The sequence below is a fragment of the Nyctereutes procyonoides genome, unplaced genomic scaffold, assembly GCF_905146905.1.
Source record: "Nyctereutes procyonoides isolate TBG_1078 unplaced genomic scaffold, NYPRO_anot_genome, whole genome shotgun sequence".
NCBI lineage: Eukaryota > Metazoa > Chordata > Mammalia > Carnivora > Canidae > Nyctereutes > Nyctereutes procyonoides.
This window is the reverse complement of record NW_026575135.1, coordinates 46,774,833-46,800,652: the sequence shown is the minus strand read 5'-3', so window position 1 is coordinate 46,800,652 and position 25,820 is coordinate 46,774,833. Positions and strand designations below refer to the sequence as shown.

The window sequence follows — 25,820 nt, the reverse complement described above, 5'->3', positions numbered from 1 at the left end:
GATTGAGCCCCCAATCAGGCTTCACACTCATAAGTCCACTTGCAATTCTCTATCCTCCCCTCAATCATTCCCTAAAATTAGTAAATAAATGTTTAAAAAACAATGGAGAAGACTGAGTTGGGCTATTTCCGGGGCAAACATCACTTTAATAATTGCTGAAAAAGATACCTTAATTCAGCCCAAGTTCATCTACAAAATTAACTTCAAACACTGAAACAGAAAACCCTATAACACACTTATAACCAGATCGACATCTTTTGGAAGAACATGAGCAGAAAGGGCAAGACAGCTGATTGCTGTTTGAACAAAAAAATTCAACAAATAAAGGGTAAACTACAGAAAGAAATAGCATCAAATAAAGTTCAATTTGCTGTCAACATAGGAAAAGCTCTTGAAATCTGGTCCCTTCCTGTGATAATAGAAGAGCTCTTTGCTGAAAAGAAGCAGACACCTTCTTGAGGCAACAGATAATACAATAAAGATTGTATTCTTTATTGTATTATCTATTGAACCTATAGATATTGAAGAAATCAGTATTTCTTCAGTATTGAAGAAATCAGTCCATAGACCCATGGCTATAGAACCACCTAAAAGAAGACTTTATCTACTGCCCCTGAGGAGTCTTTCTAAAACTTGGTGGTGGTGCTTTGAGCCAATGCTCTGAGAGAAAAAAAGCACTGTATTGCCCACTGAGGTGTTGGTCAGATCTCTTTCTCTCACCCTGAATAGAAAACATGGACCTAGAATGGACTGGATGCTCAGGAACAGTCCTCTGCCTAAGCCTGGAAACTGGCTGTGTCTCAAACACTGCTCACTCGGACATGAGCCCTGGGCAACTTCCAAGATTATGAGGAACTTGGGAGGCTTCCCTTTTATTCCATCCATTTCAGGAATGACTGTCCTGAGTCCCCAGTAAGAGTATCCCACAACCACCACCAACTTGTCAATCTTGGTCATATCTCAAGCATAGTCATATTGCCTTCCTCACCACATTCCTACAGGGCTTCCATTTCAGCCCTAAGGTGCCAAATCACCCACCACCCATAATGGACCTGCCCTATGGCCAAGAATGCTACAGACACTGAAGTATGAAGTACATCCACACACAGAGATCCAGGAAAATACATTATATTTTGGTCCTGACAAGACCACAGGGCTTCTCTACCAATAAGATCACACCATTTCTGGTGTACACAGTGTCAGTAAGTGGGGAACAGACAAAAAGACAATTGAGTGAATCCATGAGCTCATTGCTATAGATTATAAGGCATTCGGTGGGGAGAGCAGGCATGTGATGTACCTGAGCTGTACAGATGTTGCTGGTAGCCTTGTCTCTCCGGATGTGTTGTTCCCTGGTTTGAAGAGCAAGACGATACACTTCTTTCCCAGTGGCATCTCTGGCCCAAGAATAAAACATCTAGTTAACACACATAATAATCATAGCACCAAGGGTGGTCACAAATGAACCTGTTTCTTTCCTTCCCAGTTTGAAGGGAATCCAGCAAAGCTATGAGGCTGCAGGGCCATAAACAAACAATTCCCAGGACAACCGGGTGGCTCAGCAGTTGAGTGTCTGCCTTAGGCCCAGGGAGTGATCCCAGAGTCCCAGGATCAAGTCCCACATCGGGCTCCCAGCATGGAGCCTGCTTCTCCCTCTGCCTGTGTCTCTGCCTCTCTCTCTCTCTATGTCTCTCATGAATAAATAAATGAAATCTTTAAAAAAAGAAAAAAAGAAAGAAAGAAACAATTCCCAAGCCATCCTCTTCTGAATAGGACTACTAATTTTTAGTATGTACTTTGACGGAGGAACTGAGATATACACAGTAAGACGAGCAACCTTGAAAGGAAACTTCCCAGGAATTACTCAAACTAATATAATGATGGTGAATGGTTGATTCAATTTAAAATTAAATTTAGGGAGAATTAAATTTCACTATGAGCTACTTGGCAGACACAGGAAAGAGGGAAATATGTGACAAACGAATAACTTGTGCAGTGGAATCTAAAGCAACTATACTGCACAAAGAAAAGGAATGTGTTGAATCACTACATTGTACACCTGAAAATAGTATTACACTGAATGTTAACTGGAATTTAAATAAGAACCTATAAAATGAGTGTTAATAATCTTACTACTTGTCTCTAAGAAATTTTTTTCCCTCTTTCCTAATACAATTAAGAATTTGGAGAGGAACACCTGGGTGGAGCAGTCAATTAAGCAACTAACTCTTGGTTTCAACTCAGGTTGTGATCTCAGGGTTCTGGGATCAAACCCCGAGTTGTACTCCAAGCTCAGAATGGGACTCTGAGATTCTCTCTCCCCCTTCCTCTGCTCCTCCTACTTGTTCTCTCTCTCTCAAATAAATAAAACTTTTTTTAAAAAAAAGAATTTGGATAATCAAAATATTTAGCAGTCTTATTTTTTATTTCATCAAGCTATGGGGTCCATTTTTCAGAAAGATAAGAAGTTCAATATAAAAATTAGCAAACAATAAGTAATATATCAAATTATTTTTAATTAGAAAACTCTGCCTCGGGATTCCTAGGTGGCTCAGCAGTTTAGTGCCTGCCTTCGGCTCAGGGCGTGATCCTGGAGTCCCAGGATTGAATCCCATATCGGACTCCTTGCATGGAGCCTGCTTCTCCCTCTGCCTGTGTCCCTGCCTCTCTCCATGTCTTTCATGAATAAACAAATAAAAATCTAAAAAAGAAAAAAGAAAACTGCCTCATCTTGCCTGGTGAAGTCACATCACTAAAATAAATGAATAAGAATACTTGAAAAAACTTAGTTTTACACTAAAAAGTGAGGTACCTCATTATATTATGTGTTAAGCTGCATTTGAAAAATTCACATCATTCACTAATATTGACTCTTCACTTAGGCTACTAAGTCCAACTTCTATGGAAGGTCTAAAAGATCTAAATTAACTGAGTAATAATCATGACATTCATCTTAAATTCCTAATCTGAGGAAGCATATAAATGAGAAGCACTCAGGGGAAAGGAGATAAAATGAGTGGAAATATCAGTGAGGAAGACAGAACATGAGACTCCTAACTCTGGGAAACGAACAAGGGGTGTTGGAAGGGGAGGTGGGGGGTGGGTGACTGGGTGATGGGCACTGAGGGGGGCACTTGACGGGATGAGCACTGGGTGTTATGCTGTATGTTGGTAAATTGAACTCCAATAAAAAATAAAATAAAATGAGAAGCACTCAAGAAAGTACATTTAGAAATTGCTAGAATAAATAAGTGGTGGGCCACTAGGAAGTAATGTAGATTATAATGTAAATGTGGTCATCTCTCACTGTGCTTATCTTTTACCTGTGTGGTATAATGCTTGAGAATGAAAGTGGCTAGATATAAAACACACTTAAAATGATCCGTCTTGGGGATCCCTGGGTGGCTCAGCAGTTTGGCGCCTGCCTTTGGCCCAGGGCGCAATCCTGGAGTCCCGGGATCGAGTCCCGCGTCGGGCTCCTGGCACGGAGCCTGCTTCTCCCTCTGCCTGTGTCTCTGCCTCTCTCTCTCTCTGTCTATCATGAATAAATACATAAAATCTTTAAAAAAAAATGATCCGTCTCTTAACTCTTTCGTCAACCTAATTAAATTCACTTATATGACTTCAATACAAACACGTTGCAAATTATTGTGCATGGCCCAGTTAAATTCATAGAAAAATCAACAACTTTTGTGATCAGAAGAAGGAACAGGGAAAATAATAAGCACAGGCAAAGGGCAGAAACATGAGCTGCTTTACCTTGTTACCCCCACCATTCTCCCGGGCATCATCCTCACCAAGCTTTCTCTAACAGCAAAGAAGGCTGCATGTGGTCCACCATAGCCCAGTGGCACTCCAAATCTCTGTGAGCTGCCTAGGGCAATGTCTACCCCAAACTCTCCAGGAGGCTTCAAGATACACAGAGCTAAAAGGTCAGTAGCACAGCAGGCCAGACTCTAGAAAGAACACAAGAGAGAAAGTGCACATGGCTGTGACCCTCCTCAGAGAGCAGTGAGAATGTAGCAAATTATCTCCAATATAAGCAGACAGACAAGGTTGCTTTATATCCTGTGAATTCCATTTTTACACTGATTCATTCCAAAATATTGACTGAGGGGCACCTGGGTGGCTCAGTCAGTTAAGCATCTGACTTCAGCTCAGGTCACAATCTCAGGGTCCTGACGGCCTGCTTGTCCCTCTCTTTCTGCCCCTCCCTCCCCATTGCTCATGCTCTCTCTCTCTCTCTCAAATAAATCTTTAGAAAAACATTTATTGTGCTTAGTATGTGCCAGGCATTAATGAACAGAATAAACTTGAAAAAAGGAGGCAGAAAGGAGAGAGTTTTACCAGGTGATATAGGTATACAAACTAAGATGCATCAAAGAATCATAATTCAAAGTTGGGACACACCTCCGTGGACCCCCACATGGAGAGATTTGCCTACCCCCATCTGATGGGCCCTCTCCACAAGTTCTGTGAAGTCTTCCACCTTCCCCTCAGTATCTGGGTACTGGAAGAGCACTCCACTAACATCTTTCCCACTGAAGTCCATTTCATGGGGCAATTTCAGCTCAATGAGAACTCCATTGTATCTAGAAAGACAGAAGACAAAGAGCAATCATGCTTTTGGTTTTCAAGACAAAATAAAATCCCTTACAATTTATTTTTAGTGATAATAGCAATCATATTCTGTGTCCTCCTTCATTGCCCCCCACCCCCACCTCATCCTGACACACATGCACACACACCCATCTCACACCTGATTCTTCATTGGTTATACAGCTTAACATTTCAAGTGCTTCCAACAGTTTGACTTCTGTTTCTGTCTCCCACCCTTACTACTCCCATTCCCCTTTTCCAGCCAGAACTTCCTCCTTAGAGGGTCAGGAACATAGATTCCTAGGACTAAAGAACCAATTCCTACAACTACAGGGCAGTCACCACTTTCAGCAAGGTTCAGCATTAAGGGAATGGAAAACCATCAATCAATAAGTCAAAGACAAAGATCTTTCTTTTCTTAACCATCCAGCTCCAACACTCCTGAAGGAATGGTGCTATGCGGATGGGAAATATTGCTTGGTTCTCACAAGAAGAAAGCTAATTAACACATTTGCAAGTGATAGTTTTGCTGTGTTTATCTGATTACAGCACTAAACAAATATAGTAGGTTTGCTTTCATCTATATCATACCACATCTAGGGTTTATTTATTTATTTTTAAAGACTTTATTTATTTATACATGAGAGACACAGAGAGAGAAGCAGAGACATAGGCAGAGGGAGAAGCAGGCTCCATGCAGGAAGCCTGATGTGGGAGACTTGATCTCAGGACTCCAGGATCATGCCCTGAGCCCAAGGCAGGTGCTCAACCACTGAGCCACCCAGGCATCCCACCACATCTAGGTTTTTATATGGATTCCCTAAACTATGTTTGCAGTACTACACCCAAAAAGCTAACAGTTGTGTGAGAATTCCATTTTTTTCCTCTGCTTTTCAAACTTCCCAAAACATTGCTGAAATTATTTTAATATTTTAAATTTTATTTTTACAAAAAGAAAACAAACATGGTAACTCAATGTAAAGCAAAGGCAACTAAAGCCACTTCTGTATTCTCTCAATTCTGACACACTTTACTTCCCAGCAACATCTCAGTAAGAAAGTGGGAGGGAAAAGTAAAACTCAACAACCTCAATTTAAACCAGGTTCACTTCTGGGCACTTTGGAAGTAAAAAGGATAAAAAACAGATATGAGCATGATATTATCCCTGAGTTCAAAATATGAATGAAATTAATTACTTGGCTCGAGTCTGGACGACAGCTATTGTCTGTGGGTGGCAACGGGGGTCAACAAAAAATCTCTTCCTCTTGTTGTGTCTGTTGAAAAGGAAATCATATTCAAACATAATCGTTAGAGAAATCAACGCATCTTCTAATAATGCAAATCAAGGGTGAAGGGGAACTCTGAGCACAGCATAAAAATGTGTCATTAATTCTACTGATCAGAATTCTACTGAAATCCAATTTTCATTGTTTAAAAGAAAATCACAGGCCCAAAATAGTCACTTGGGCTAGGATCAGGTGACCAAACTAGGGCTTGATACATATGTGATTATAGTTTCAACCTTCCCCAGGACTATAATCTTACCTGGTCAGTCTAGAATTTCCTGATAAGCACCAATGAGGTAATTCACCTAATAAGACCATTTTTGTACCCAAAGGAAAGTGACCTTGCTCTAAATAAACCATAAAAAACCTAGACAAGAACACAGGCAGTAAACTGTTTCACATTGGCCATAGCAACTTCTTACTAAGGCAACAGAAACAAAAGCAAAAATGAACTATTGGGACTTCATAAGGATAAAGCACTTCCCCTCAGTGAAGGAAATAATCAACAAAACTAAAACGCAACCTGCTGAATGGGAGAAGATATTTGTAAATGACCTATATGATAAAGGGTTAGCATCCAAAATATATAAAGAACTTGTAAAACTCAACATCCAAAAAAACAAATAATTCAGTTTAAAAATGGGCAGAAGACATGAATTGACATTTTTCCAAAGACATCCCATCCAGATGGCCAACAAACACATGAAAATATGCTCAACATCACTCATCACAGGGGAAATACAAAACAGTACTGTAATGAGATATCACCTCGCACCTGACACAATGGCTAAAATCAACACCACAGGAAACAACAGATCTTGGCAAGCATGTGGAGAAAGGGGAACCCTCTTGCACTGTTGGTGGGAATGCAAACTCTGGAAAACAGCATGGAGTTTCCACAAAAAGTTAGAAACAGAACTACTCTACAATCCAGCAACTTCACTACTAGGTATTTACCCAAAGGATACAAAAATACTTATTTAAAGGGGTACATGGACCCCTGATGTTTATAGCAGCATTATCAACAATATTTCCAAATCATAGAAATTATGGAAACATAATAATGGAAATTATGGAAACAGCTCAAATGTCCATTGATGAAAGGATAAAGATGTGATATATATATTATATATTATATATAATCAATATCACTCAGCCATAAAAAACAATGAAATCTTGCCATTTGCAATAACGTGTATGAAGCTAGAAAGTGTTAAAAGAGAGGCAAACCAGGAAACAGACTCCTAACTACAAAGAAACCGAAGGTGGGTGGTAAGGGGGCTAAATAGATGCGGATTAAGGAGGGCACTTGTGATGAGCACTGGGTACTGTTAAGTGATGAATCACTAAATTCTATACCTAAGACTAATATTACACTGTATGTTAACTAAGTGGAATTTAAAAATTAAATTAAATCAAAGGTTTAAAAAAAAAAGAAAAGCCTTTGCTTTCTGCAGCCCTTTGTCACTCCTCTTTACTTGCTAGGTGGGATGTTAGGATGCTGCCCGATTCATGAGACTGAATAAAGCCAATTAGATCTTCAAATTTACTCAGTTGAATTTTGCTTTTTTTAATACTATGCCAACCTCATTTAGCAAAATAAATCTTAAACCGGCTTAAATTTTTAAAAAACATTCTAGCAAATCAAAGCAATAAAAACTTGATTGGACACAAGTAGAAATAAAAAACTAACTCTTGAAATAAAAATATGAGAATGTTACTGCCAAAGAAGTAGTTAGAGATTATCTAAACCAAACATCTTCATTTGATAGATGAAAAGTACTCAGAGAAGTGACATTGGCAGGACCACACAGCTACTAAAGGATCTAAATCCTGGGAGTTTTCTAAAAGTTCGTGATTTCAGGAAACAAAATTGATGGAGATTGTTAAAAAGAAAACCATAAGCACCAAATGGTGTTTCCTAGGCCAGACTCAGTCACCAAACCAAGCCTTAATATCTAAACTAATTGCAGTTTCATGTCCTCCAGAAATGTAGTCTTACCTGTGAGTCAGGAATTTTCTGATAAGCAGAAAGGGGGAAATCTGTCACTGGGGCCTTCTCCAACCAACAGAGGATAGATGAGGTAATCTGCATAATAAGACCCCCTGCTCTTTCGCCTAAGGGAAGGTGATGTTGCCTGGAACAAATCTTTTTTTCTTTTGCTTATCACGTTCTTGCCCCACCCTCCTTCCTGTGAAAAAGCTTTCATTTTGTGCAACTCTTCAGGGAGCCTTTCTACCTACTAAATGGAATGCTGCCCAATTTATGAATCACTTAATAATAAAGCCAATTAGATCTTCAAATATACTTAGTCGAATTTTGTTTTTTTTAACAGGATACATAACAGTTGTGTACTATGAGCACATCTGGGTAAAAAGAAGGGGGGCCGGGGGGAACACATATACATTTTAATTTCCCAGAAAGATATATAATGACCAGTTAACAGCTTTCTCAGTGGAACAGGACTGAGAAACAGGTTTCACTTCATTATATTCTGTTTTCCCACTCTGAACAGGTATTTTTATAATAAACATAAACTTAATAGATTAAGTAGAGTTAGCTAGATAGAAAGATGATTAATTATCCAAAGAACAATGTTCTTCACAGTGTGAATTAAAAAAAATTGGAAGAGCCACCTGAGCCTAAATGACCTAAGATGGAAACAAAAACATTGCTACATTTTTTCACTTGTTTTTCTCTACTGTTTTTTTTTATTATTATTATTGGAGTTCAATTTGCCAACATATAGCATAACACCCAGTGCTCATCCCACCAAGTGCCCCCCTCAGTGCCCAGTCACCCTAGTCACCCCCATACCCCGCTCTCCTCCCTTTCCACCACCCCTTGTTCATTTCCCAGAGTTAGGAGTCTCTCATGTTCTGTCTCCCTCTGATATTTCCCACTCAATTCTCTCCTTTCTCCTTTATTCCCTTTCACTATTTTTTATATTCCCCTAATGAATGAGACCATATGTTTGTCCTTCTCCGACTGACTTACTTCACTCAGCATAATACCCTCCAGGTCCATCCACGTGGAAGCAAATGGTGGGTATTTGTCATTTCTAATGGCTGAGGAATACTCCATTGTATACATAGACCACATCTTCTTTATCCATTCATCTTTCGATGGACACCGAGGCTTCTTCCACAGTTTGGCTATTGTGGACATTGCTGCTATAAACATTGGGGTGCAGGTGTCCCGGCGTTTCATTGCATCTGTATCTTTGGGGTAAATTCCCAGCAGTGCAATTGCTGGGTTGTAGGGTAGTTCTACTTTTAACTCTTTGAAGAACCTCCACAGTTTTCCAGAGTGGCTGCACCAGTTCACATTCCCACCAACAAAAACACTACTTTTTAAGGAACATTTTCCTAAAGATAAAAAATCACAAGGCTGCTTTTTAAGGGTCACACTAAATGCAGGCCCGAAGGTATGAGAACCAAGAGAGAGGAAGCAAATCAAGCAGTTGCAGAGCTGTAGCTCATTAAACTCAAATCAGTTGAGGACAGAACTCCTGAACCTCGGAGCAGAAAGGCCTTGGCTTCTCCAAGTGTGAAGTGGGAGCTCTTAGAGAGGCAGGGGGAGATAAGGTGGACAAGGAGAGAAGATGAACGTAACAGCTGGGAGAGGCATTCCTTTTGGCTGTCCAGCCAGGGTCAGGACGAAGGGCCAGGGCCCAGGCTGGGGGCGGGGAGCAGAATCACATGTGGCTGGAAATGTGGAAGCTTCTGTACCTGCCAGGAAGCTTGGGGCTCTCACTCCTGAAATGTTGTGATTTATAAGAGATACATATCCAGTCACTCAGATGACCAAAATACATTTTTTCATAGATATTGAGTCTTCATCCAGTTTTTGGCTCATAGCCCCCCAAACTTCCTACTGTGCAGAATATAAAGATATCTTTTTTATGTTAATTAGGTGACTTTTGGGAACCGTTGGTGGATGGGATCTCATTGCAGGGAGCCAAGCACGGGCTGGGAGGGCTGGAACCTAGAGGACCCCCGGCAGAGGAAAGGGTTGAGATCCATTTCATAGCCAGTGGTTTAATCAGTTTGGCCTCAGCTCTGAAGCCGGTTGGAGGACGGGGTCAGGGCAGAGCAGGGCGGGGCGGTCTTGTCAAACAACGCTGAACCTCTGGAATCTGACGCCAAGTCCAGATAGATTGCGTCAGAATTGAGTTGAATCCTTGGCAGCCCTACTGCTGTGGAAGAATTGTTTGTCGGTGCGGGGCACCTCCGTGCACACTTTGGAACTGGTGCCAGAACCGACGGCATACCCCTAAGTCTCTGGAAGCCAAGAAAGAAAGTACCGTGGACGTTCAGGGCCAGAGGCACAAAACCCCAGAGACACACGTGAACATGGGCAGATTTATGGGTGACATCTACGAGAACTCCACCAGGAAGGTGAACTCAAACATACTTACAAGCAAAGAACAAAGCAACTCAAGGAACTGGAGAGCAGTTGTTAACTAGATACCTTGACCCAGCTATTCTACTAGAAATGCATCCTCAGGAAATTATCAAAACTTTTGACAAAATTGATTCTAAAGAGGTAAAACAGTAGCATCAGTAACAAAGATTGTATCGAAGTCAGTGTGTAACAATAGTGGTGAGGTTACATAAACTATGGTATAAAACATTTAAATACAATATACTTCATAAAAGATGGTATTTATCTATTACAATACAGATTGCCAGTTGTTACCCAATATCCATTCTCCCCTTTACCGATAGTAACAGAACCCCAATATGTAGAGGGCAGCAATGTGCCCACCCAATAAAAACTGCATTTCCCCAAGTCCCTTGTAGGTAGGGGTGGTCAATGAAGCATAAACTTGCTGAGTTGAAGTTTCCAAAAAACTCTTTCAAAAGGACTTATTTAGCTAGCACCACCCTTTACCCTGCCCCCTTCCTTCTTCCTGGGTGCAGAGGTCATGGTTAGAACCCCAGCAGTCGGTCATCTTGTGACCATGAGGACAAAAGCCTCACACTGAAGATGGCACAGAGGGAAGAGAGCTTGACACTATCTCGGTTCCTATAACATCCATGAACTTAACACTATGGAAGAGGCAACCCAAATGTTTTTCTTGTGTAATGTTACGCGGTAAACATGGTGGCTTTAAAAAGTGGTCACTTTGTTTTCTCAGCTGACTGGTATAACACTACTGTGTGCTTGTGAATGTGTGTGTGTGTGTGTGTGTGAGCTTTTGTGAAAGAGGTGAGTCACTGGGCACTGACAGGACACACTAGAGAATGTCCTTCACCCTGGGGGCCTCTCACCTGTGGCACAGCTGCATTGCCTCTGCAGCTGCTGTGGCCTCATCCAGCAGGGATGCATTGGCCATGTCCATGCCTGTGATGTCGCACACCATGGTCTGGTAGTTGAGTAAACTCTCCAGTCTCCCCTGAGATACTTCTGGCTGGTATGGAGTATACTGGGTGATCCTGTGAGAGACACAAAAGGCCATGTCCAAACTAAGTCCACTATTCAAAAAGGTTCACAAAATGTCTTCATTTCGGAATTCAGTACCTGAAAATTGAGTTTGCCTTTTTTGAGAACTGGGAACAAGTAAGCTTCTCGGAGAGTTGTGTATCAGTAAGGAAGCTTAAAACCATTGTAACAATATTATCTTTTGTTTGGGCACATTCAGTACTTACATTTCTATCTCTTTAAGTTACTTTATAATCTTACACTTCTATTTTAATAACCTTATTATATCTATGTATTTTATTGTAAGCTGGTTCTTAAAATCCACTTGAGCTTACCTATGGTAATTTAAACAAAAACTTTACTTCCTGTTATCTTTCATCTAGCTAAACGCCTAGCCCAATCACAATTCACAACAGGAAAGCAACTAAGAACCTACTATCTAATACTCAAAACTTTTGTTTAATGGGGATCTTTGTTTTGTACTAACCAGGAGAAATTCTACGTGCTCCTAGGAAATAAACAGTGGTCTATTAAGAATCCTCACTAACCAGTTACTAAGTCTGAAAAGTTAACTCCATAGATATCAAAATTCAAGGATTCAAATGGTTAGAAGGCAGCATAGACATGAGTTTTAATCTTATATCCTCTAGTTATTAGCCAAAAATATTTCTTTAAGTATTTGAGTTAACCCACTTGGTGCCTTCATCCTTTTTTTCATTCCTTCATTAACTTGTCCTACAAATATTACTACATGCCTACTAAGTGCCAAGAACTAGGATAGGTTCTGCTTGATGACACATCATAAGCAAATGAATAACAGTTCCTTATCTCAAGAATATATTGTACTATGGGGAAGAGACAATAAATAAAATCATTTCAGAGTGATATTTTAAAGAAAAGAAAGGAAGGTGATACAATAGAGGGTAACTGAGGGCTTGTGACACAGCTTTTATCTTTACACCATGAATCCATTCTGTATCTACCATCAAAGTGTTTCCGATTAGGTCATGCTCCCCCTTGTGATTGACATTGTTTCCTAACTATTGTTTTTGTTCTTCTAAGCCAGAAAAGTATTAGATGTCGGCTTTTTGTGTCTCTCCCCCCTGCCTCCATTTTTTTCAAGCCCTATCCTTTCTCTCTTGCTCTAGTAATCATATGCAGGCTATTTCCATACTTTATTTCTTTTTTTGAAAGGTTTGAAATCAATACTTCATATGTTGGAGGGGGAATGGGTGGGGGAACATGCCTTACTAAGCAGTACATTCTTTGAAATAATTTTCCCAAAACTTGTATATGTATAATTGTGTGTGTGTGTGTGTGTGTGTAGAGCAGACACTTTTTGCTTCAGTTAACTCCTTGAACAGCTTGACTTAGCAACTGTAAATCAATTTGCCAAATTCTAAGTGGGTGATGAACTGGAATGAATGAGGCACACAATACATGTTAAAGACAAAGTAGAAAAGGAATCCAAATAGAAATGGAGTCACACAAAAGGCATAGACAAGGAGCAACTGTAACCTCACATCAGATAAGACTTTCACATACAGCATAGCCTGACACCAGAAAGACATGCTTAGATTGCCTGGTTAACATGAAACTTTGATTTTACTCAGTCGTTATTTTACACAGAGACACACAAACTTGCACATGCACACAAGCATATGCTTATTAGCTAGTCCATCCAATGAATGGGGAATATTCAGCATACCCTTAGACATAGAATATACAATAGGAATAGAAAGAGCAGTGCTCCAAAGAATTCATCACAACACTGAATATTGAAAAATGAATAACAAAAAAGAGCAACAAAACCAAGTGTCCACTGAAAAGAGAATGATTAAATAGAAGTTATGCATGCATAATACTGCATTTATTGAAAACGATGTATAAACGAATAATTCCTGACATGGAGATGCTCTGGATATATATTTTTTAAAAATATAGTGTAAAATACCATGACCCCATTTTTGTAAATTTGTAAAAACAAATGAAACAAAGTGTAAATAGTTTTTCCCTGGGTGGTACAATTAACAGTAATTTTACTTTCTATTTTTATTGTATTCTTAATGGTAAAAGACCTCAGCTACCATTTATTAACCATTTTCTGTGTCAGGAACTTATTTTTAGCCATTTTTGCTGATTATCTTACACTAGTTTATTGTAAAAAGTTGGAAAACACATAACTGTCGAGAAAATAAAATCACCTATTTTTCCTAAACTCCAAGATAACAATTATGATTTACATGTATTTCTTTTTTTATATGTAAAGATTATATTTATTTATTTGACAGAGCAAGAAAACACAAGCAGGAGAAGCGGAGGGAGCTGTGCAGGGAGCATGACATGGGGCTGGATCCCAGGACTCTGAGATCATGACCTGAGCCCAAAGCAGATGCTTGACTGATGAGCCACCCAGGCGCCCCCATGCATTTCTTTCCAATGTTTTTTTCTTTTTTCTATTTTATGACAGGCACACTCAAGTATGCTACCCATCTTTCTGTTGTGCTGTCTGTCCCTTGTTGATTTGTGACTTTATAATTCTTTTTTTTCCTCCAGCTTTACTGAGATAATCAACAAAACTGTATATATTTAAAGTGTACAGGGGCACCTGGGTGGCTTCCTCAGTAGAGCATCTGACTCTTGTCTCAGGGTGGTGAGTTCAAGTCCCACTTTGGGTATGGAGCCTACTTAAAAAATAAAAAGTGTACAATATAATGATTTGTGTACATATTTTGTTAGATGATTACCACAAATGAGCTAATTAACTTACTCTTTTCTACATCACACTCATATTCATATTTAAAATAATCTTATACTCGATGTAAAGTTTTTTGCCTGATTTTGTTAACATTATGCCATGGACAATTTCTAGTAACTTTAATATTGTTCAACAACACAAATTTTTTTATTTTTTATTTTTTTTAAAGATTTTATTTATTGAGAGAGAGAGAGAGGGAGAGGCAGAGACACAGGCAGAGGGAGAAGCAGGCTCCATGCAGGGAACCTGATGGACTCAATCCCAGGTCTCCAGGATCACACCCTGGGCTGCAGGTGGCGCTAAACTGCTGCACCATCCGGGCTGCCCAACAACACAATTTTAATTATTATGTGGTTAAATTAAAATTATGTGGTTAAAGTAAAATTAAATCATTTTACTTACTATTCTTCCTCCACCTAGATCCCCAAACTAGTTTCTCTTCCTGAATATTCTTATTCCTTATCAAAAGGTATTCTGCCAATTCACAAGGTAGAAACTGAGGTTTTTTGAGCCCAAATAATGATCAATTCCCATTAGTCTTCCTTCCAATGTCCCATTTCCACTGCTTTTTTTTTTTTTTTATTCATGAGAGAGAAACAAAGAGACAGACAGAGACACAGGCAGAGGGAGAAGCAGGCTCCATGCAGGGAGCCCGACATGGGACTTGATCCTGGGACTCCAGGATCACACCCTGGGCCAAAGGCAGGCGCCAAACCACTGAGCCACCCGAGTGTCCTGTCCACTGCTTTTTCTTTGTTGCCTTACTGCCCTAGTTAGAGCTATGCTTAAAATAGGAACATACTGAATATCTATGGTGCAGATGTGTTTAGTATTTGACTTCCCTGCTTAAATGGAGATGGCACCCTATTACCTGCAGGAAAAAAAACCCTAACCTCCCAAGCACAGTCCTCCATACCTGAGACCACACTGTTCCTTTGATAACAAATTTGAGATTTAATATTCTCTTCCCTTGCTCAGCCTTTCTCACCTTGCTCAACACTTTCATAAGCCCAAACTTAGACTGATCCTAATTAGCCCTACTAAGGATAGATTTTTATAACTGTTTTCTTGCAAAAATGAATATATGATCCCACTTCTTTTACCTGTGAACTTGTTTTATAATCTATACATTTTCTACACAACTAAAACAACAGATATTAAAGGTCTTAACAAGCATCTATTAAAAACCTCAGGCCAGTGAGTCTGAGGCCCAAGGACACTAATAAACCCTCATTTCAGAAGAAAAATGTTAACACAGGGCCTGCTGTCATACATGCATTTAGTTGCCTCAATTAGGCAACATGTGGTGATTAAGAAAATGTGTCTGTGATCTACATTTTCTCTATTACTTATTTAAATTAAAGATTTTATTTTTAAATATTCTCTACACCCAATATGGGACTCAAATTCACAACATCAAGATCAAGAATCGGGATCCCTGGGTGGCGCAGCAGTTTGGCGCCTGCCTTTGGCCCAGGGCGCGATCCTGGAGACCCAGGATCGAATCCCACATCAGGCTCCCAGTGCATGGAGCCTGCTTCTCCCTCTGCCTGTGTCTCTGCCTCTCTCACTCTCTGTGACTATCATAAAAAAATAAACAACAACAACAAAAAAAAAGATCAAGAATCACATGCCCACTGAGCCAGCCAGGCAACCCTACATTTTCTATATTTCAACTGACTATTTAACTGAATTCATTTGTTTCTAAATGTATTTTAATATATATTTTAAAGCATCTACACATCCAAAAAGGTATTTTGTCTGGCTCAAACATGATGTTTGACATATTCAACATGTCATTAACATTTATTCCAAAATAATCACTATTTTCTATGACTTTGGGCTGATTTTGTGGGATTGAGAGAGAAAGAGGTAGTGCAGTAGGACAAACATTCACGAGATTCTCTCATTTTAATCTCAGTGCCAAAGTTACACAAAACAGAAATAGCCACAAAGAAAATATAAGTCTTTTTATATTAGTGACTACTGTTATTTAGCAGTCAAATATTTGTAACAGTGGACCCCACAAAATAAAATTCTGGATCTGATGTGAATTTTCTTGTAAGAGCCCCAATGTTTGTATTCTTTTGAAGCTATGTTGTCTATTTATTTTCACCTCACGTCACCGGAATTTGTTGGTTCCGTCTCTATGGAAACCATTCAGAAGGGTGATACTGTGAAATCTCACCCTCATGTGCACAGCCCTCCCTATCAGAGCTGGTGAGGTACAATATTACCCTCTGGTTCAAATCAGCTTTCAGTGAATGGAAAGGAACAATATTTAAAATGCGCCCAAAAACCAGAACCAAAAAGCAAAAACATTGTTTCCCCTCCCAAAATACTGGCAGTTCCTAAAGTAAATTAACACATCCACTCACAGCCAGGAAGCAATATGGTGAATATTCTCTATGGCCACCAAGAGTGAAGACTGCTGGCCAGTATTCAGACAGCTGAAATGCTGCAGCTCATTCATGTACTTTTGAGGCTTATTTTGTAAGGAGAAAGGCTTTTGAAATCAAACTTGGAGCTCAACCATTCAAACTTGTATCAATAACACAGTGGAAAAGAAGCCTCAGCAATGCAAATACATTTGAACATATACCAAAAGAAAAAAAAAAAATAAAACAAAAGCTAGTTCTTCGGTGGCTCTTTCCTGTTCTCTTACTAATGAAGAAATGGAATATATTGAAACTAAAAGCTCTGGCCAGGGATGGCAAGGCAGGCGTGGTTAGGCCAACAGATCTGAATTCTGTAATGATGGGACATGAGCAATGTCATCTAGGACAAAGCACTCTGGTTAACCAGGACTACTTTGCATTATTCAAAAGCAGAAAAAGATGCAAAGGTGCTGTGCTTCCCATCCATCCAGGTTAACTTCTGCCTTAGCCTCAGAACTACAGGTCTGGACTTGACGGCCAAACTACAGGCTGTATTGACAGCCAAACACAACTTCTACTCCTCAGAGACTCAAAAACACGGAATACCAATTATGCTTTATCGGTGGTGTGAGAGTAAGTGAATATAAGCTCACATGTTATTAGTTGCCACAGCGGTTTATTCCTGGTACTAAGAATACTTTGTGCAAAGATTAAGTGAGGTATCGGGTTTACTTTTAAAAATGCCAAAATTGTCAAAAAGTTTGTATTCTTAGTTGAGTCTGCATATTCGGGTGTGTATATGTGTGTATGTGTGTATATTAGAGGTGGCTAGATGTTTTAAGGAGAGAATGAGCAAGAAGGGAGAGGGAGGGGTGAGCAGCTCAGTGGACTCAGGGAAATGAAAAATTACACAAATCAGGAAGGAGTATGAAACTCATCTGCATTTGCTAACTAGTGCTCGTAACTAGTACTCATAGAAGTAAGGCTCCTACCGTCCCACAGAGGCTGAGAGGGCCCTATCTTCAGGTGTTAATTAGAACAAAATAGTAAATAGTTTTGGCAGCTTTTGAGTTCTTCCAAGTACTTTACATATTTCTGGGGTTTTTTTTTTGTTTTCTTTTTTCATATTTCTGTTTTTAAGGTAAAAAAATGGACTAATGGATGTCTCAATAGCCTGTCTTAGGATGACAACTGGAGAGCTTCTTATAAAGCAATTATATGAAAATAAGAATTCTCATCACAGAATTAAAATTAAATCTAACAAAATTTATTAAATAAAATATTTCAGCAAACTGTTTGGCATCTCTTTAAGATTTATTACTGTGGATGATGTACTTGGGCATTTCAAAAGCTTGTGTGGGGGCAATTTATGACTTCCCATAGACAAGCTTACCTCCCCTTTACTAAGGTTGATTTTTTTATATATGCTAACCTGAAAGGATCTTAAATCTTGCTATAATTACCTTTGAATTACAGAGGCAATTGCTTATTCTGTCCTCACATAATATTGGTTGTACTAGAAATTAAAGTTACTTCTTTTTTTTTTAAGTTACTTCTTATAGCAAGTGGTATGCATTAAGGCTTGTTTTATTTTATTATTATTATTTTTTTAAAGATTTTGTTTACTTATTCATGAGAGACACAGAGAGAGAGAGAGGCAGAGACACAGGCAGAGGGAGAAGCAGGCTCTATGCAGGGAGCCTGATGTGGGACTCGATCCTGGGTTTCCAGGATCACGCCCTGGGCTGAAGGCAGGCGCTAAACCGCTGAGCCACCCAGGCCTCCCCAAAACTTGTTTTTAAATGTTAACTGGCGCTAGGGTGCCTGGATGGCTCAGTTGATTGAGCGTCCAACTCAATTTTGGCTTAGGTCATGATCTCAAGGTCCTGGGATGGAGCCTCATGTGGGGCTCTGTGCTCAGCAGAGTTGGCTTGGTATCCTCTCTCCTGGTCTGTCTCTGCCCCTCCCCCACTCATGCTGCCAATCTCTAAAATAAAGATTTTATTTATGTATTCATGAGAGACACACACACAGAGAGAGAGAGAGGCAGAGACATAGGCAGAGGGAGAAGCAGGCTCCACACAGGGAGCCCAATATGGGACTCGATCCTGGGTTTCCAGGATCATGCCCTGAGCCAAAGGCAGGCACTTAACCTCTAAGCCACCCAAGCATCCCAAATAAATAAAATCTTAGATAGATAAATTAACTGACACTGTGTATATTAACATAAAACAATGTTAATTTACTCAATTTTTCAGCTTATACTGCCTGGTATATCTGTGTAAGCACTCAATTTCTGTGTACTGTTACAGTTTCAGGTTATTTATATTTGATGTTTTGTAAAACTCAAAGACAACTATACTGTACTTATGGACCAAATAAATTGCATCTGCATATTTGTTATCCATTCCTGCATAGCTAAAAGAAAAAAAAAAAGTTGTTTCTTACACCAACTAACTGAAAAAAGAAGTCATCTAGGAATTATCATTGCCTCCCCATTCCATTTCTATGCTAGAAATAAGTGTACACATTCCTTTTGAGACTAAGTCATCAACTGAAATAAAGTTTCAATTTAAAGATGTTGGTGTATATAATGTCACTGATCCAAAAACAAGAAAAAAGAAAGGTCCAGGAGTCCCCATCTTTCATCCTCTATAACCAGACAATATTTCCCAGTGTGCAGAAGGAGCAGATGGCCTGGTCTGCTCTCAGGCACCTTTGGAGCTATGACCTCTCCCTGTCAAAAATATCCAATGTCTTTTCTTGTTTAGTATTGAGAGGTGAACCTGTTTTATTCTATCACACAGCCAGCTGCAATGGAAAATAGCAAAACAGCATGGAAGTACACTTGGGGGTTTTCCTTAAGTACTAGAGAAACACTTTCAAGGTTGTGCAAACGGTAGCAGCCAGAGTGGGCAGAGATGAGAACACACACACCTAGAAGACTAGGAATGAGTTTCCTGATTGGTGAGGTGAGAAGAGAAGAAGCAACTGAGTATGTGCAGCTTAGCCCCTTCTTTTACTGTTTCTAGAAGAGACTGTTCACAGAATACGTATATTTTCGTTCTACAAAGTGCTAAGTAATAAAGCTGATGTTTTAATCTCCATTTACCTGACCCTACATCTGCTTTTTCAGTTGGTCATGTACCCAGAATATGGGGTAGGAGGTGGGGAGAACCAGGTAAAGGATACTCCTAAAATCCTGAGAAGACAGTGGACCAAGATTATGACTCACTGACCAAGCTCAGACATAGTTGAGAGAAAGAGAGAAGAAAGAAAGAAAAAGAAAAGAAAGAGCCTTAAAACTCCAGGGTCTCCAAAGAATAAAGCCTTGAATATGCCCACCTACAAGTTAACATTTTGCTCAATATGCTTACAAAGACAGAATAAAGGACGAGATTACCAGTATCCACATTTTAGAGCTCTAAAATTGTTTATGGAAATTTAAGTGGAAAGAAATTTTACATTTCCTCTACATTTGAATAAGGAAATTTCCCAAGCCAGAGAAAGCCAGGTAGGTTCCTGGAGGTTAGAGACAACACGGGAGTATACCTGTCAATATAGAAGTTCTGACACTCTAAGGGGGAAGAGGGTATAGGAAAATGGGAGAATCATGCAAATCAAAACAAAGTACTCCTGCTTTCAATTGAGTAATACATTACCATCCTGCATTCTCCAGTAAGTTCCTCAAGATCGTCTGCGGCACAAAGCAGTTATAATAGCCCATGCCCATATACGATCTCCAGATCTGGTTTTTGCTGGAAATGGCATGTAGTGTTGTAAGGATTTCATTTTCACCTGATAAGAAAGAGAGAAATATTACAGACAGAAAACAATCTTAAAAGAGAGCTCTAATTAGAGTTTAAGATCACTGTTTTGTTTGAATATATTTGAAAACAGCTATATGGAAAATATAATGAATCCCCCAGCAACTCTCAAAAATCCCCAAACAGCATTCAATTATCCCTCAAGTTTGGTTCCTCAATTTTTTTTGGCTCTTCTTTTTTTGGCTTTGTTACAAATGCCCAATTTTAATACTTGCCTCATTCTGAGTTTCTTTTGTTCCCTTTACATTTCAGTGGTATTTACAAATAAAAATTCTGCTTCTCTTGGCTGAGCATCTGACTCTTGATTTCAGCTCAGGTGTTGATCTCATTGTTGTGAGATTGAGCCCTATGTAGGACTCTGCACTCAGCAGAGTTTGCTCATCCCTCTCACTCTGCTCCTCCCCTTGCACTCTCTCTCTCTCTCTCTCCCTCTCTCATAAATAAGTAAAATCTTAAAAAAAAAAATTCTGCCTCCTTTCTATTGTTTTCCCTTCTAAATTGCCTTATACCAATATTGGTGTAAGTCTTAAACACAAGACCTATATTTTCCTCTAAATCTCTTCTAATTAATGCTTCTTCCTTTGTGTCACTTCCTTTGTGGTTACTTATAAAAAGCCATTCACTCAACAGTGTAAAGTATCAGTTGTTATAAATGATGCAGTGTTAACCAGCATTCCCATTAGGACACTCTGATAATTAAGAAGGAATCATAAAAGTTCTTAGACACAGATGAGACCTATTTGGGGTCATTCATATAATAACAACCAAATCTGACATTTGAGCATTACTCTTTGCCTGGAATTGTACCAAATGCTTTTCATGCAGCTTAGGAATGAGACATGAACAGGATCACTTGCTTAAGGCTACATAGCTTTAAATTGAATGGTTACAACCTAGTCTAACTCCAGATTCTATACTTCCCCCACTGGGCCAGGTACAGACCTGCTACAGGTATAGCACATATGCTGAAAGATAGTTTCTGATATAAATGACTATGCATGGTTCATTCTCTATGCCTCGGCATATAGATATATCATGCTGCTAAAAATTTAACAGCTTGGACAAATGTCTGGATCCTTTAAGATCTTCTCAGGGACTTCGTCACTTAAATGTTAGAATTGTCTGATTTTATTGCTATTATATCAGAGAAAAATCTATATACAGCAGTCTCAAATGGCAAACTGGCTAAGAGGATGCTTTACTTTGTTTTAACCCTACTGCATTCTATGTGAGTATTACTCTCATTAACTCTTCTTTATCCTCAGTGAAAACACTTATCCTCTGTCCCACCCTCCCACTCCGCGTACTTTCACAAGAAATAAATTCACAAGAGATGGGTCATTTTGCCAGGCCAGGTTAAGGAAAGAGAAGATAGTTTTGTACGTATCAGAAGCATGAGTAAATATCATCCAACTGCCTTATGATGATCTTACCTTCTTCCATTGAAAGTTTAGGAAATATAAGTGGAAGCTCAATAAACCAATATCTGAGATATGCAGTACACCATCCTTAGAAGCAATAATGCAAGAAATCCAATCACTTCCCAAAGTCTTCTCAGGATAGGGTGATTGAGAAGCCCATTGGGAGTTGGGATTGACTTGCAGTACCAGGCAGGCACATGATCAGCAAGGCCAGCTTCAGTTAAGATCCTGTGCAAAAGAGACAGACCCCTATTCCACAGCATGTCATGAGGACTAAAGGTCTAGCTCCCAAATGAGAATGGTCTGTGAAGGGCTTATCTGTCAAATTAAGAGTTCAAGCTTTAGAAATAATAGAGCACTGAATAATACGATCTTTTCTGCATTGTAGAAAGGTAATTCTATTGATACTGTCACTAGGTCAGAAGGGAGATCCTGGAAACAGGGAGGTATGGTAAGAAGCTAGTATATTAGTCCAGGAGGAGACAGACAAAGGAGTGTTGTGAATTGAATTGTGTCCTCTAAAAAAAAAAAAAATATGTTGAAGTCCTAACCCCCAGTACCTGTGAATGTGGTCTTATTTGGAAATAGGGTTTAAATGATCAGATCAAGTTAGGATGAACTCATGCTATATTAGGGCAAGTCCTAATTCAGTGGTGTCCTTATAAAATAAGGGAAATTTGGACATAAAACAACACATATGAGGAGAATACCGTTTGTGACAGAAATAGGACCAACAAGCCTTGATTCTCAAGCTTGACCTTTTCTTATTTACCTTATTTTGGGAACAAAGGGAGTTAAACAAATGAGCAGTCCTCTGTACACCAAGCTAATAATGGGTACTCCTGAGTCATCAAGAGTAAGAGTCATCTTGGCCATGTTTCTGAAATGCTTCCCATTTCCTCCTGAGCAAATCCCACAGCTCTGCACATTCCTCACACTCTTCCAACCTGACAAAAACAGCTTCCTCCTGTAAAGAGGCCCAATTCCAGTAACTGTCTTCCTTACCATGCATGGCCCTGAAACTAACCAGGGCAGAAATGAGACAAAAAGAAAGGGAGTGCCCATGAAGAAACACTTGGAGACAATGTGTCATTCTCCAAATGCTTGTCTACAGCCTCACAGGGCAGCCAGTCAGACACTGCGCATTATTGTGCACCCCCAGCCACAGAAGTCCTCAAGCAGTTCCTTCAGGAATTCTATCAAGCAATAAGTTCTTTTCTTACAGAGTAAATGCCTGCTTCTGACCTTGTTTATTCCTCCGCCTCTGAGCATTGCATAATGAATGCCCTGGTTCTAATGTACCAAAAACAGAGTTCAGTGGCCTCAGCATCACTATCTAAGAATTCACAGGTGGATCTCACGCTGTTCCTCTTCGCAGAATTCAGAATGAACACTTTCTCCCTACCTAATTCCACATAAGAGACTTTCCAATAGCAACTCCCTTGTCACCAGCACTTAACTTGGCCACAGTAACCGGAGAAGGACAGTGTATGTTCTCATTCATTTGGGGAATATGAATAATAGTGAAAGGGAATATAAGGGAAGGGAGAAGAAATGTGTGAGAAATATCAGAAAGGGACACAGAACATAAAGACTTCTAACTCTGGGAAATGAACTAGGGGTGGTGGAAGGGGAGGAGGGTGGGGGTGAATGGGTGACGGGCACGGAGGGGGACACTTGACGGGATGAGCACTGGGTGTTATTCTGTATGTTGGTAAATTGAACACCAATAAAAATTAATTTATAATAAAAAAAATAAATAAAAAAAATCAGGTCTTTGTACCAACCACTACACCAAATAAATACTTGTTAACAGGAATAAGCCAATTTAGCTATTAAATATCAATGCAACCTAGGCCAGGGTTTAATTTTTTTTATTAAGATTTTATTTGTTTATTCATGAGAGACATGGAGAGAGACAGAGACAAAGCAGAGAGAAGCAGGCTCCATTCAGGGAGCCCGACGTGGGACTCAATCCCAGAACCCTGGGACCACACCCTGAGCCGAAGACAGATACTCAACCACTGAACCACCCAGGCATCCATGGGTTTTAATTTTCTGTGTATGTGAATTTTGACCAAGAACTGGAAAAATGTCATTAGAATAGATAGGCTGTATGGGTCAATATTCCTGCTATACTAAACACATATGTATGCATACCTGTTCCCCACCTTCAAACTATTATTTCTGGGCAGCCCGGGTGGCTCAGCAGTTTAGTGCTGCCTGCAGCCCAGGGTGTGATCCTGGAGACCCGGGATCGAGTCCCACATCAGGCTCCCTGCATGGAGCCTGCTTCTCCCTCTGCCTGTCTCTGCTTCTCTCTCTCCTCTCTGTGTATTCTCATGAGTAAATAAAATCCTTTAAAAAAATAAATAAACTATTATTCCTAACACATAACCCCATGATTACTTTTTGTGTTGATTATGTGAAAAATTTATTCATGCTTTGTTTTTATTTTTTGGTAACCTAAAATTATTAGGTCTAAGTCTCCACAGAAAATATATATGATTCTGCCATTTATATATATATTTTTAAAGGTTTTATTTATTCATGATAGACAGAGAGAGAAGCAGAGACACAGGCAGAGGGAGAAGCAGGCTCCATGCAAGGGGCCTGATGCAGGACTCGATCCCGGGACTCCAGGATCGTGCCCTGGGCCAAAGGCAGGCACCAAACCGCTGAGCCATCCAGGGATCCCCTCTGCCATTTATATTTTTAAAAAAGAATAGGGGCTCCTGGGTGGCTCAGCGAGTTAATGTCTGCCTTTGGTGCAGGTCATGATCCCACGGACCTGGGATTGTCCTGGGATTGAGCCCCGCGTTGGGCTTGCTTCTGTATTGGGGAGCCTGCTTCTCCCTCCACCCCACTCATGCTCTCTGTCAAATAAATCTTTAAAATCTTAAATTAAAAAAAAAAATACATATGAATGTTATATATTAACAGAATATCTCTGGAATGATTCTCAGAAACTGATAGGAGGAGATGAAGTTTTGCTTTTTTCTATATCTCCAAGGAAATCATCAGGACTGAAAACCAACACAATCATATTTGAATTCGTCCAGAAAGCTCTTTTTCTGCCAGAGGCTGAAGGGGAAAGCCGGGGCCAGAATGTTTAGGACAGAGACTGCCTTAGCATATTTTTCTTGCCAACCTGCAGCTCCTAGACTTCAAAGCTGCTCCGAAAACCATGGGGTGGAGCTAAGGATCTCAATCAAGATAAACAGGCCATGAATGATAGAGCATTTGTCAGGAAATTTTCTGATTTTTCTGAGTGGAACCTGGAATTTGCATACAAATTCCATCCTTATGTGTAGCCTTTCTGTAGTATCACCTAATCATTTGCAGCACCCCTCTCCCTGCCCTGTAACAGCCAGACTTAAACCCACTTACCCAGCCCATAGGCCCTATTCCCTCTTATTTGTCAAATTTCCTCCCCCAACAAAGGACAGTTTCACAACCTGTAACCAAGTCTGCAATCATAGAATTTCTTCATTCCAAAAGGGTAAACCAATCTGTAAGCTCTGTGTAGTGTAGAATAGTGACATGAAAACTCTTTGAATAGGAACCTCTTCGAGACTAGTAGAGGGGCTCCCATCCTATGTGACAAGACATGGTTGGGACTGGACCATGCAGGCCTGACCTGGGGCTCTGATCCATCTGGCCCTAATCCTGCCAGGGTCTTCCCCATGCTCTTGCTCGGTTAATACCCCATTGCACCTAGCCCCTCACTACCCCCCACCAGGGGTTAAAGTCCTCCAGTGGGCACCTCCAAAGCCAAACAGAGCTGAGACATGTCCAATTTGTGTTTGTGATGGCTCCTTGGTCACTCATCTCCATAAGAAGTGAGCAGTCCCTACAGCTCTTCCTGTTCACTCAAAAGAAATACAGGTTCAAGATCTGAATATCAGCTGTAAGAAAACCAAAATAACATCTCACAGTGGAGAAATGGGGACAAGAGGTATCATGTTTCTTATTTTCCCCTTGGTCTTGGGTCACACTACTTTCTGTGGGAGCCCTCCTCTACCACCTCTCTTCATTTCATCTATGAACATTTTTAAAAGAAATGTACAGAGAAATATTGCAATTCATATTTATCTGGAAGAGCAGTTTACCTATATAATTA

At 39.9% G+C, this 25,820-nt stretch overlaps 1 protein-coding gene across 1 annotated transcript in view; it reads right to left on the bottom strand.

Moving 5' to 3' along the window:
- GLDC (glycine decarboxylase) overlaps positions 1–25,820 on the bottom strand; it is a 92,101-nt gene that overhangs the window by 53,366 nt on the left and 12,915 nt on the right. The window contains exons 3-8 of the mRNA XM_055301929.1: positions 20,112–20,247; positions 11,163–11,327; positions 5,796–5,873; positions 4,445–4,592; positions 3,760–3,956; positions 1,301–1,397 (exon numbers count right to left, since the gene is read on the bottom strand). Of these exons, the coding sequence (XP_055157904.1) occupies positions 1,301–1,397; positions 3,760–3,956; positions 4,445–4,592; positions 5,796–5,873; positions 11,163–11,327; positions 20,112–20,247 (821 nt within the window). The remainder of the gene's footprint in view (positions 1–1,300; positions 1,398–3,759; positions 3,957–4,444; positions 4,593–5,795; positions 5,874–11,162; positions 11,328–20,111; positions 20,248–25,820) is intronic.